Here is a 14,630-nt window from a genome sequence, read left to right as displayed (position 1 = left end):
CTTTTCATTTACAGTTTCTAAAGCTCTTATCCAGTGAAAATCCAAAGAGTTGTAATGGTAAAGAGCCTGTGACACTATATGCTTCAGATGAAATTTTTGCTAAAATTGGAGAAATAAGTTTTTGCCAAAAAGTTTTTGCAGACATCCATTTCAATGAAAACCTCATATTTGTTTCACTGGTACTCATGGTCCTGTTCATTTGCAAGTGCAATATTTACAATAATGTTTTCAAAAAGGAAAACATTGCAAACGTTGAATGAATACATATTTGCATGCAAACACCAGTGCATGTATGTTCATCTGAGTACTTGCACTGATCATGTCCGCTCTGTAGGTTTGGGAGTCAAGCAGCCGAGAAATATAGACAATACTATGTGAATTTAGTGGCCAGACACATGAAGCAAATATATTAATTGTAAATATATTAAGCAAAGTTGTAGCTTGTGAAAGTAATCCTTTTACACAAATTTGTAAAAATCAAAGTGTTCGTGGATAAGTTATCATTTGTATTACAGTAATGCCTTGAAGTCACAAATGATATTGGGCCACATTGTGCTAAGCACTGTACATATACATAGTAAGAGGCAGTCTCTACTGTGAAGAGTTTATAATCTAAAAAGACAGACAAATGGTAGGAAGAGAAACAGAGGTGTGAAGTGATATGCTCAAGGTCACACAGCAGGTCATTGGCATAATGGAACCCATGTCTCCTGATTCCCTGTCTAAGGTCTTATCCATTGGCCCACACTGGCTTTAAATGGTCAAACTGTTTGCTGGAAATAGTTAGACCAGCTCTACTTTTCATTTTGCATGTCATCAAGTTTGAAGGAGGCTGTTCTGCTTCTGAAACTTCCTTTGCTTCTAACACTTCTGTTTCAGTCAAGTTGAAGGCCTAACTACATTATCTACAGGTAGTTATACAAAATTACATATTAAAACCATTGCATATACTTCTATACATAAAAGTGGGTTTTGGGAGGTGAAGAGGAGGATTGTTTCTTTAATCACCCGCATAATATCAACAGACTTTTATTTATGCACATGGATGAGTTTATGGGTCTAGACAGGGTGATGGCATCTAATGTACACTATTTTCTGGAAGCTCCATAGGGTACCAGTTATACTAGATCCCACCCTCTTGTGTCTTATTTAGCCTGGGAATTCCCAGAACTAAGTGTCTTAGGTATTGCTGGTCCCTTTCCGCCTACAGTGGGGTGGAACGTTTCACCCCTGCTGGGTAAGCTCAGCATCCTCTCATGTCTCAGTTGTTGATGCCTTTTTCACCACTGACAGAGGAGTGGCTGTTTCTGACTGTTCGTGCGGCAGTTATATTTTTAATATTTTAGCTGATTTTTTTTCTAAGTTCTCCTTAGGATTCATCTATGTTAGTTCTGTCTTCAAGCTATCTTCTTCCTGTCTGAGCAGGAAGAGAGTGGGATTTTGTATGAATTAGGACATTTTTGAACCTCACATGATTGTAAATTAATTTGCTGGATCTTTTGTGTTGAATTTTCTCACATTTCTTTTTCATTCCATTCTTGTGTATTTTATATGCTAGAAGGGAATTTGTCTCTGTGGTAATGTTCTGTGTGAAACTCTGGAGACTAATGTGGCTTTCTTACACAAGAATATTTTGGATGATGGACAGAAGGCACACCCCCAACCTTTTTGTAGCAGGCTTGATAGCTGCAGTCTCTATGCACCTGACCTCTTGTGCAAGCATAACCAGCAAGATGCATCCTATGGGAGTCAGATAAGAGGATGCCTCTCTCTGCTTCTTGGGATGTCTGTAATGCAATGAGCATTTGATGGGGGAGATGCTCTGCCATATTTTGTATTACTTCCCACTTCTTCCCAGGCAGCTGCACAGCAGGAAGTAATATTGAAGCATCAGCTTTCCAGACATGGAGCTGCCCCTCCAGTTCACCAAGCTGCAGCACTATGGGTGGTCTTTTAAGTCTCAGTACTTCTGAGAGTAGAGGAGCTTGGAGGGATCATATTTGCTGAGCCGCACTGAACACACCTCTTGGCATGCCCATATTTCCAGCCTTATCCTTTGTGTATCTAGGGGTATTGGTCACCCAAAGCAATTCACAGGTTTGCCTGGTAAACCATAGCTGCTAAGAGGACTCTTGATGGTGCACTCCAGAGTAGAGGAGGTGAGCCTGTAGTGTAAGCAAGCCCACGTTCCCCTATGCTGCATGGGGATTTTCTTGGAATTGCTTTAATTATGATTCTAGCTATTTGGATAACCTCTGCTGTGACAGTCTATCCCATGTGACGTTTAACTCTCTTCTCTTGTTCCCCTCCTACAGTCCTATTGTTTCCTCCCTCCCACTGTCTTTCTTATTTTATTTTTTAATTGGTGGATCATTAAATTAGCTCTTTCCAATTTTATTAGAGAATGTTTACGTGTCTGTTCTAGTCTCAGACTCACAAGAACCTTATGATGCAGAACAAAGATCTAAAATAATATCATGTATCCCCAGGGTTGTATTGGCCCATGGTTTGTGGAATGCTGAAAATATCCTGGCCTATCTTTTAGATGGCCTATATTTTTTGCTGGTCTGAAGGACTTTTTAAGGTATGGTATGCTGAGGGTCCCAGGGATATACACGAACAGTATGCACCATTTGAAAGCTGGGAATCTGAGTTGTTTCTTGCTTCAGTGGTTGCCTTTTTCAGTTTCAATTCTGATCTAGATTTGCCGCTGCTGTTTCAAGAACTGTTAGTCAGAACCGCATTTTATACCATTTAAATGGTTGTCAGTAAGGACAGAGTGTTTTCTAGATCTGGCTCTGGATATGACCAAAGAAAGAGCTAGATTCTGTCACCCTTACTTACTGTTGAGCAATACCATACTCCGTGATTGTGCTCTATTAAAATGTATGGGGGATACTCAATGAGATTAACATGCTACTCATTGTAGGGGTAGCAGAACTTCCTTCCTAGTTCAAGGTATGAGAAATTTGCTGAACCCCACCAATTATTTGGATAGGACGAACTGTGCCAATAAAGCAGAAATCTTAGGACAGTGGCCATTTTATGTGAGGGTGAGTGTCTACCCACATTATGCAGAAAGCATGATCACTGTGGCCCTTTCTTGTAACACAGCATCCTGAACTGCAACTCAGTTTTTCTGTCTCAGGGTAGATTTTTATTAAATAATTTTGTCTACTTGAGCTGTATACAAAGAATACAGTACAAGAGCACCATCACTCTAAGTAATAGTACAGGGGTGGCCAAACTTACTGACCCCCCCGAAACTCCTCCTCCCCACTAGGCAGAATCCTCTAGCCCCACCACCTTGCCGCAGGGCCAAAGCTCACCTCAGTCTGATAGGCAAAGAATTTGGGGTGGAGGGGTCATAGGAGGCTCTGCGAGCTGCACTTTAGCTGTAAAGACAGTTTGGCCACCCCTGTACATTCTTTCACTTCAAAGTACAATGCAAGAGCTTGTTTTGTTGGATGCTACGTTTAATTTTAAACAATTACTTTTAAAGGGGCTCTCAAATAATTCTTACCTAAGTTAAACATAATATCTTTGATTATTCAAACAAACAATATTGAAAACCTAGTTTACTTTTCACTATTTATGATCCTTTGTTTATTGTTTCAATTTCTTTCATCTTGAACAATGAAATTCATTTAGGGGCCTAATTCTGTATTCATTGTGCAAGAAAATCTCTGAAGTGTCAATAAGAAATTTCCTTGGCCAAAACCGTTGAATTGTTACCCCAGTCACTTTCACTTTTGCATATTTTAATTTGCAGTTTCAGACTCAGAGCTGCAGTGTTTAGGGTGCATGGGAATGGTTTCTTTAAATTGTTGCCACTGGAATTTAACATAAAAGTTTAAGTCTTCCTTTTGGCCTTTTGATTTTGTAAAAAAATTTTTTACAAAATTTAATTTGGGGGCTAAATTTGGGTTGATTAGGGTCCCTTTAAATGAGAAAATTTTACTATTTTTGACTTTTCAGTGTTACCTTTTGGAGCTAATGTTGTAAATTTCAGAATCTAATTTACTCTGGGCACAATCAAGGCAAAATTTACCTTTGTGACCGCTGCTATCATCAAGCCTTCCAGGCCCTGCAACTACATAAGATCTGAATGAAATATTAGGTATTCTGTTATGTCATTGTTGAGGGGCAAAATTGTAGCTATAAGTCTATGACACAGACATCTTCCAGGTGTCAATGGCTTCTGAAAGTGAGCAGTCTTCCACTTTATTTTCAGAGGACTGAGTCTTTCAGCAAACCTTTGCCCAGAACACTAGCTAGAGAGACTGTAAATCTATTTGACCTGCTGTCCGATCATAGTACCAAAGAGTTCATATAAGATAAAAGGAAAATTTGTTCAGCTTCTAACACTGGGATGAATTCTTCCTAAACTGATAAATAGGGAGACAAGATGGGTGAGGTAATGTCTTTTATTGGACCAATTTCTGTTGGTGAGAGAGACAAGCTTTCAGAGCTCTTTTTCAGGTCTGCAAACTACTCAGAATATCACAGCTAAATATACCTAGTCTCTGTACTATCCTGTGACTGATATGGCTAGAACAACACTGCATACAACAATAAATTGATGAATGTCACTCAGCTAGTATATAATTGGATAGAGGATATAATTTATAGGGATCTGTGGCAGGGCCAGGGTCCATGCAGCTGGACAGAACCTCAGCAGGTCTCCCAAATTAAGCAGCAGAACCCATTTTAGGGTTTCAGGTTTATTTACAATTTTTCTTCTAGAGCAGTCAAAATAATGCTCATCAGCAATATCTTTGGCCATGTTCCCTAAATCCATTTTAACAGTCTAATATCTAAACAAAACGATATAAAGAAAGCAGCTTTTTTTTGTCAACCAGAGCTTCCAGTCCTGGCTTCTGGTCAGCACTTGTCAGTTCTTTCCTGAAAAGAACTTTCTTTTAAATCTCTGATCCTAAGTAACCTCGGGTGCACTGGATTGACTCAAGGGCAGGTAGAAAACTAAGATTTATTTCCCAAATTCCCATCCCATGGTCTAGTTATGAACAGACCCAGTTAGGACATCACTGCAATGGGATGTGTCATAACTACAACTACATAACTCTCCTCACATGGGTCACAATAGGATATATACAAGCCATCACGCTGCCCCTCTGACTGACCAAGAATGGAGTTGTCATCCAGGTAGAGGAGAAAGGCGCTTTCTGGGCCACAGACTCTTTTATAACGAAAGGTTTGAGGGGAGAGAGGAAGAAGGTATCCACTACCACCACCTGGACTATGACAGAGAGTTGAGGAGACAACTCATTAGAGCAGGTGATATACCCTCTCCTCTTTGGCTTATATATCTCTTTTAGAAGAAAACTAATTCAAAGGATGGTCTCTTTCCCATTTTTTTCTCTCCTCTTCTTCACCTTCCCCTTTTTTTAGAGCTGTATGAAGGAATTTTTCCTGCAGGGTGTCTCTTTAGGTAGGGCTATGTTTCTAGGACTGTCACTAGAGCACTCAGGAAGTGGGAATTATGAATCACTGAAGATCTCCTAAACTGCTTCATCAGCGTCTCCTATAGAAAGCAAGATTGACTTCGATTTTCATAGAACAGGTGATGGTGGATGTAATTTTTATGGTGCAAGTACTAAGGGAATTAGAATTGCTGGTAGAGAAAAGAAGCTGTTAGGGCAGACCTCAGGCAAAAAAACAAAAACAAAACAACAAAAAGAAAAGGGGGTGGGTGGGTCTGGCGATGGTCCAGTGGTTGTGGCACTTGCCCAAGATTTGGGAGACTGGGGTTCTGTGTCCTATTCCACAAAGACTTCCTGTGTGACTATAGACAGGTCTCGCTGTGCCTCAGTTTCCCATTTGTAAAATCAGGATCGATAGTATTGCCCTACCTCACAGGGGTGTTGTGATGATAAATAAATTAAACATTGTGAGATATTGTGGTAGCAGAGGTCTTAAAAATACCCAACGCAGATAGCTAGATGAATCTTCTTGAAGTTGAGTAAGAGTTTTTCCTTTAATTTCAATAGAAGCAGAGTCTACTATATGTAAAGCAACACGAGCATGGAAAAAATAAATAGTAGACCTAAAATTGTTTGCCACTTGGTATAAAGAACTGGTATTCTTTTTTCTAGTGCAGATCTTTATCTGTAACTTCTTTTTGATATTTTAGGAACTCTGTTTATATATTTGAACTGATAATCATGGCATCCAGCAAGTTTGTTATTAAGGTAAGCAAGGCTTCAAATCTTTTATAGCAACAAATATTATCATGGTAATTTTTAATATATGGTTAAGTTTATATATATATATATATTTTTTTTTTTTTTTTCTCTCTCTTTTTTTTTTTTTTTTAAAGATAATGATAAAGATGTATGTTCTACTATCAGGTCAGCATAGCACATATTTGTTTCTTGGTATTTCTCACTTACAGAATGAAGATTATATTCATGACCAGAAAAATGCCATTGGTATACCATGTACACCACTGGACCTTGGCAGAGTACCTCTGTTGGAGGTTTTGTCCTTTTAAATGAAATTTAAAAAGCTGTGCTTGTATAATTAAAAGCTATTAACTTTATAGTTCATAGTTAATGAGTCAGAAAACTGCATGAATTGCCAGTGTAATAGTTTTAAAATAGGAATCACTTCTCTCTGACTAATATTTTAACCTTAACCAAGTAACTCCTTTATCAGATCATCCAAGACTTTTGTTGTTTTTGGGGTAATCATATTGTTAAACTTTCTTTGTGGTCAGTCACTGCTTCTTGACTTTTTCCTAACAATTCCTATTTTTTTCTTCTTTCCTGTTCTTCTGCAGCTCTATTCAGGTGTTAATTGTTTTTATTATCACACTGTAAAATATTAACTGTAAAATAAATCACAAGAGCACATATATAGGCTTTTGTGATTTATTTATGCATATAGTTTGTTTATATGTTATTTTATTATATAATATCTGAATATTTGAAGAATATTGCTGTCTTTATTGCGGTATCATGTAAACAGCATTGTATAGTTCTGCCCACCTGCAAACTATTTCAGCTCAAAGCAATGGGCATGTAAAAAATCATTCAATCTTATTATGTGCTTCTACTTCCAGACCTCCTTTCTCTGTTACCTTCAGTGGAGAAACACAAACAGTAATTTAGACATTGCATACAATTCTGAATGATTAGAACAGCACTGGACAGGGTCTTTTCCAAGAATGTTCTTCACTGGAGATCTTATGTTTTTCTTTTGTGGATAGGTAGGTTTACTTTTTTCAGGGCTGTTAGAAAATATTCATGGTCATCCAGGATGTGTCAGTTGTCTAAACTTGTGGTTCCTGGTTTCACAGAAAGCCAACCTGTTTAACAAAGAGACTAGGAAGTTAATCTTCCATGGTATGGAGTCAAAGCTGTGTTCTTCCACAAGGGAAAGAGAATCATAGGTCATGCAATGAGCTTTTTTTTTTTTTTAATCATTTTCCTCCTCATGTAATCTCTAACATGACAGTACATGCAATCCCATATCTTGGTCAAGGACAACTATATATACCAGAAATATGCTTCTGCTTCTGCATCTTTACAAAGGAAGATAAGATTAATGTTTCATATTTATAGCATTCTGTGGCTAATAGCCTGAGTGTACATCACTGGTATCCTATGGATAGAAAAGTAGTAACAAGAGCCCTTGGGAAAGCCAGTTATTTTCTCGTCTGAGTCCTGGTGTCATCAACACTAGTGTCATTGCCAAGGTAATCGGCTGGGTTGAGTTGGAGTGTTTGTGCTAGATAGAGTCCTGAGATCTTCGGTCGCTAATCAGCAATATGGTGTGGATTGCCTATCCAGCACAGACACTGCAATTCTACCCAGCCATTTGCTTTGGCAATCACACTATTGTTAAAGACATCATGAGAACTCAGCTGAGCAAACCAATGGTTTCTCATATAGGTGTCTCGTATTTCTACCCCATGAATAAGGTACCAGTAATGTACACTGGCACGCCAGTCATAGAGTGCTGTAGGTTTAAGACTCTTACTTATATTTCTCTTTGTAATGTTGGAGAAGCAAAGGCAAATTTCTGATATATACAGAATGCTGAATAGGAATGTAAATTTGTTTAATATTTTTGGTGTCTGTGAAGTTTCTCCAGGTTGTTAGCTGTAGAAGCAATTTGTTGTTTAATTGAAACCTGAAAGATCACCTTGTCAGTCTTAATTCTGCACATGCAGAGAGGTGCTCACTGATTTATGTAGTAGGCGTGGGTTTCTATCTATGGGTTTTTGCTTCCCTAATAATATGTTCTTCAATGAATATAAATATGATTGCTCCCTATCTTCTTTTTAAGAGATTATATTCCACTTTCTGGGGAAGGTTTTCCTTCAAAAGGCTCTCCATTAAGGACCAGAAATTGCTTCTGCTCCATTACACAGAGGGGGAATATAAGATAACATGTTCTTACTCTATTGAATCTTGTAGTACAATATAAAATAATAAATAATCGAAGTCTTGTGCCACTATTGCAATAAATATTGTATAAAATTAAAATATACATATTTTGGCTTCTGTATTCCCATGAGTAAAACATAAAAATGAGAAGGGAAACACCTCAGCATTATAAATACTGTGGTGGTCAGAATCTAGAATATAGAGTTTATTATCCCATCTTTCATTTATGTCTCAATGGTTTCAAATGTAATTTAAAAAGAGGAAAACACCTACAATATATTTAATAGCTATTCTTTAAATGAACATACATATGTATTTTATCAGAAGGCTATACTAGGATCTTTTTACATCTTTCTGCTGTGTAATGGTAGATTATTTTCAGCAGAGGGAGTAGTTGATCCACAATTGAAAGATGATCATAAGCCGTTTTGTGGAATATTCTTAAAAGCAAATGAAATTAATTTAACTGATGCAGTAAAATCACTTTTATACTTTTCTTACAAAAACTACAGTTAAGTCCTAAATGCATATACTTAATTGCCATTTGGCTGGAAGCCACAGTATATTGTGATATGTGACAGCTAACATTTAATGCACAGTAATTTGAATAGATATTTTCAGTTTTAAGCAATATTGATATCTCATCGCTTCATGGGATGCTATATAGTAGAATCCAAAAAACTGAAAAATGAGGCATATGAACTTAATTAGGATAATGTCTGAGTGTCTGTGCTGTTACAATATTTTAGTGCTGTTATAAGTAAGTAAATCTTAACCTTAATTGGGCAGGCTTACAGCAAAATCATGAACTATATATAAACTTGAGAAAAAAATACCACTGGGCTCTTGTTTAAAATTGATGGAAAAATAAAAAAGGAGAAGTCTCCTGAAATTATGTAATTTGCAACTACCCATGCCAAACTACTGAACTAAATAAGGTAAGCTTTGTAGCCATAATAGAAATCAAACTCATATACTATTTGTAATATGTTGTTCTGTCAAACCTTTAAAAAAGAGTACATCTGAGATGGTAACTCTAAATTTTAGTGAAAATACGATAAAATAATCAATTTCTTCTCAGAGATGGCTTCTTTCACTTTAGACTTTCTTGCATTTACACACTTAGAGCTCTGTGCTAACTCAGATTTGTAGACCTTTATTGCTGCATATCTGAGATTAGCATAATTGCAGTTAAAATGTTCCTCTGGTCATCCAGGACATTTTGGGCCAGATTTTCAGAAGTGTTCAGCCTCAAGCATTTCTCATTGTTGTCACTGAGAGCTGTTGAGGGCTAAAGTCTTTTGGAAATGTGGCCTTCTGTTTTGTCTGTTTTAGATTGCACACTCCTTGAGTCAGGATACATGTTTTACCTCTGTTTTGGATAGGACCAAACCTACAGCCATTGCCTAAGAAATAAATGCAGAGAGATAGCCCTCGGAATCTTTCAGTTTAAAGAACCATCAAACATTGGTAAAAGCTCTCCTGTTGAACACTTCTATACTTCTTTAAGCATTCCATTCATTAAGTAAAATGTACTAAAAAGTTTTTTCTAGTGAAGTGTGGAAAGGGACTGAGTAGATATGGTGAGAGAAATGTTGTTCTTGTCAGACTGTATACTAGCATCGACCTATGCCATAATAAAAATAGCACATCATTTTAGAACAAAATTCTGCCCTCAGATATGTGCAAGTTGCCATTGAGATCAGTTTGGACCTGAGAATCCAGAACTGAACACTTTATTTCAGTATGGGACCATTGTGGTTTCATCTGTAATATTTGTGCAGGATAACTTAATTTTATTAATGGTTTTCTAACACAAGTATTTCATTTTTATGTGTCTCCCCTCATTTAGTTGCTCTCTGATTGCTTAGTTGCCATAGATCTCTTCCAGTATATTGACAATAACTTGTGTATTGAGTGCTGATGCTGTGGCTGATTCTTAAAGTTGATTGTCTGTCTTGCTTAGTTGGATAGCTACTGAGGTTAATGATTTTGTAAGTTTCACTGTCCTGAGGTAGCTGATCAGTATTTCTTTTAGGACTATCTTCGTAGCTGAAAATTAGGCTTGACCTATATGTAAGTGATTTGTTTGACTTTTCTAGTAAATTGTTTGGTTTAAAATATAAAGTATAGTTAGATTTTTAATCTGTTGTTGATAGTATAGTGGTTAGGCCTTTGCCTTAGGACCATGCGGGATGGACTATGCATTTTACTACTCAGTTGAGTATTTACATACATATGTATATGAATGTACTGTTTGTAAGGTGTGGTGAGAGCAAGGGTAAGGAATACTCTATGTAAAAGATTGCTATTTTCCAAGATACTGCTTTCATAGAGTAAACAAAAAGAGATTTTCATAAAAATTTGTCATGACAGATCAGTGGTATTACATCAAGTTCTTGCAGCTGAATGTTTTTCTTACATTATATGTTGTGCATATCTTTTGACATATCACTTAGCTTGGAAAACCCCTCTAGATCTCTAGAAGGATGGCTTACCTTAAGTAATTACAGTGAATGTAATATGGTTGGTGTATTTTTCTGCTTCTTCTTAGTATGATTATTAATGCTATTCTGTGTGTGAAATTGAATGGGTTGTTTTAGTTGGGGTACTCTGGCAAAACATTTTCAAACGAATTAATCTACTTTATAAATATTAAAAAATAGTATGTAAGAATTCCATTTAATCTTAAAAGTAAGATGCCAGAGTTCTGTGAATTGTTTTTAGGGGCTGCTGAATTTTAGTTACATAGTAGGAGGCCCAATAATTTAGTATGTTTTTTGAACCACTTACTTTAAGGGCTATACTACCCACTCAAAATGCAGGGTTCCCAGAGATGAAGTTATTTTCATAAGGGCCATGTAAGTATCTAAAATAAATAGTATTTGAGCTATATATATTCCAACTGTATTGTACAAAACAACTATAGTGCACAGCTTTGGGTGGTGGTGTTGTAATAATAATAATAATAATAATAATTAATAAATAAATAAATTATTACCACAGCAATACGCCAGTCAGGTTTGAGGTTCCATTTTGCTAGATGCTATATAAACATATAGTAAGATGTGATTTCATCTTCATCTGTCTTCTGGCTTTTTAGATTTTAAGTAGTTTGAGGGATTGGAGAAAGGGATGCAACATAAAAACAAAGTGATTGGGAGTGATGGACACATCTATTAAATCCTTTTATATTTGTTTTTTTTCTTACTGTGCAATTTGTCTTTCTTATTTATGGGGGCCGGAGTGGCGGGATATGGAATGGCAAAGGAGGTGAGTAAATAAGGGAGTGGGGAAAAGGAAAGAAGAGGAATATTGATCAGGAAAGGAATGACTGGACAGCCAGATCCAAACCCTACTGAAATCAGTTGGAAGATTTCCTCAGACCCGAGTAGGCTATGCATGAGATTTGGGGAAAGGATGGAGGAATGATGGTGAGCAATAAGATTAAGGGTAATACCAGGGGAACTGTGAGATAAAGGGGTAGGAAGAAGATGGGGTACATGTCAATAATATGAGAGAACTTTCATGGGAGTCATTTGATATGGTCATGATATGGAGTAAAAGGCTGCTGGTACAACTTGTTTAGCTTTCTGTTTTCAGTAATTTAAATTAATTACATTAAAATGGTAAAGATATTCGCTATATCAAGAAGGTGAGGATTCTGCATTATGTTTGCCTCTTCCCATCATGTGCTATGTAAACTGATTCTGGTGTATGAAGATTCAGTATTCTCCCTGTTGTATGAGCGTTCAGTGTGTTGGGACATTATGATAGGAGAGTGAAATGAGGAAGAGATGTGACAAAAGAGACTGAAAGTGTATGCAGGATAAGCTAAAAGAAAATTCAGTAGTTCACAATTTCTTTAAATTGTTCTATTTTTTTAAGCTCTGTGGACAAAAAATAGGTTATTCAATTTCAGTTCTCCAATAAAAAATGAGTGTCTCATACATATTACAATATTTAACAGTCAGCTGTGACTCTGCAAATATTTTTTTTGACTCAACATAGTAACATTTCCTTAAATAACGGTAGAACATATAAAACCACATTGTGTATTTTACTGCTCATTGTAATCCTTGAGTTTTGATGATTCTTCACTATTGTGAAAACCCTTATAAACTGCTGATAAAATGATGACTCATGGTCAGCTGATGAAAATAGTTGTATTACCATGGCTTCAGAAACTTTAGTGTCCACATAAATGTTTCACTTACCATAGTTGCTCTTACTCTATACGGGATGACGGTGCACTTATTCTCTAACAGTTGACAGCTGCTCAATCATGCCATGACAGTGTGGTTAGCAAAAACTATAAATTCCAGTCAAAGTTTTAAAAATAGTTTAAGGAACTAAAAATCTGTCTGAAACTTGAAGAAATTGCATTTGGAGCATTTTCAAATTAAGTAATACTTTTCAGCTGAGTGATGATAACAAAATATAATGCCTCTTTCTGTGAACCTGACCCAAACCCCACTGAAGTTAATGGGCTTTGGATCAGAGCCTGTAAGAGTATATTGGCAATAGAATATAGCCTAACTAAAGACTTATAACATTGTTTTGTCACCAGCCTTATTCAGTTTGGCTTGTTAGACTTAGTTATTTTTTTAAGTTATTTTTAAAAATAATTTCAAGATCTGTCAGTATTTGCCCTACCTATCCCTCTCTGGAAATGGTACATCCAAATAAATTATAAACAAGATCTATCTTTTATATGAAAACCAAAGGCAGGCTGTAGGGGAGGAACTCCAAAACACCATAGTCCTATTGGTGATCTCATTTACCCACATTTTACACTGGAGTCACTCTCTTGACTACAGTTACTTTTCACTTGCTGTGGGGCTTACTATACTTCCAGTAGAAGTTCTTGAGGCTAAGTAAAGTATCACTGCATGGTTCCAAATATATAATATCAAAACTGATATTTTGATGACTGAACTGATACCACTGATGTATATGAGCAATATGAAGACAGAAGGCCAAACACATTGGATTTGAGTGCAGTGAAATTCACATGCAGACTAAAAGGTGGGCTTCAAAAGTCTTTTCTTCACAATCCATTTTTTTCAAATTAGTTGGGTATTTGTCCCACTTATGAGTCCCAATTATTTTCCTGCTGCTGAACTTTAAACTTAGATGATAGACTTGAGTTGCTCTTCCTAGCACTATGGTACAGTCTCTGGAATTGATCTGCAGTGGGAGTTTAGTAATACTAACTACTGTAAAACTGTTGACTGAAGGGTTTTTCGTACAAAGTAAAATAGACAAGCTAATTGTGGAATGAAGAGACAGAGGATCTTGGAGGAGAGATTAATTGAGCCGCTGTTCCAGAAAGAGGATACTTGATATTCTGTGACTTAAAATACAAGGGATGATCTGATTAGAACTGAATTTGCATTTCAGATGCCAAAGAAAAAAATCTGGTATAAGGTAAATTTGTTAGCAGGTTTGTATCATATAGGGAAGACATTACCAAGTACTGACATCAGTATGGAAATAAACAAATAATGTGTGAAAGAGTAAGAATAGTTTTTTTGACGTTGACTACATTATGAAGTCATCTCCAGTTTCTCTTATTGCTCCGCTTTCCAGAAAATTGCCCAGCCTACAGTTAAAACCTATGGTAGGAAAGATCCATACAGCCACTCTGAGTTTTGGATCCATTCAATAATAAATTGCAGTGATGATACCAATAATAATAATAATTAATAAATACAATTTAGAATATTGAAGAACAAAAACACACAGAGGGCTATGCAGTAAAGAATATGAGCTAGTATCCTAACCCAATTAATAGCAATTGTTGATTCCAGACAGTAAATGCTCCTGAAGTGTTTCAGTCTGTGTATTTATGAACAGTTAGTTCTTCTTGCTTGTGAGGGTTAACTGAGGGAAAGACTAGAGATAGTTGGAGTGGTATAATGCAGGGTGACCACACTTATTGACTCTCTGAGCCGCATACATCAATCTTCAGAAGTTTGAGAGTGGGGGCAAGCCTGCCGGGCCTTCAAGCTTCAGCCCTGTGGCAGGGCTCGGGGCCACTGCTCTATGGGGTGTGCCTACCAGGACTTGGGGCTACTGCCCCATGGGGCATGTCTGCTGAAATCCCAAACCCCAACAGGCACCTCCCATGATGCAGAAGCCCCAAAACCCCCCTCCCTGCAGTGCTGAAGCCCTGGCAGGAGCACCCCGTGGGGCAGAAACTCTGAGCCCTGG

General features: G+C 37.0%; 1 protein-coding gene across 1 annotated transcript in view; it reads left to right on the top strand.

Annotated features, from left to right (window-relative positions):
* SLX4IP (SLX4 interacting protein) overlaps positions 1-14,630 on the top strand; it is a 113,646-nt gene that overhangs the window by 8,660 nt on the left and 90,356 nt on the right. The window contains 1 exon segment of the mRNA XM_067564675.1: positions 6,155-6,212. Coding sequence (XP_067420776.1) covers positions 6,186-6,212 — 27 coding nt within the window. The 5' untranslated portion in view covers positions 6,155-6,185.

The sequence above is a fragment of the Emydura macquarii genome, unplaced genomic scaffold (genome assembly GCF_026122565.2).
Source record: "Emydura macquarii macquarii isolate MOO-44397 ecotype Brisbane River unplaced genomic scaffold, CSIRO-AGI_Emac_v2 contig_2676, whole genome shotgun sequence".
Classification (NCBI taxonomy): domain Eukaryota; kingdom Metazoa; phylum Chordata; order Testudines; family Chelidae; genus Emydura; species Emydura macquarii.
The sequence above is the reverse complement of the archived record's forward strand: the minus strand, read 5'-3'. Positions and strand labels throughout refer to the sequence as shown.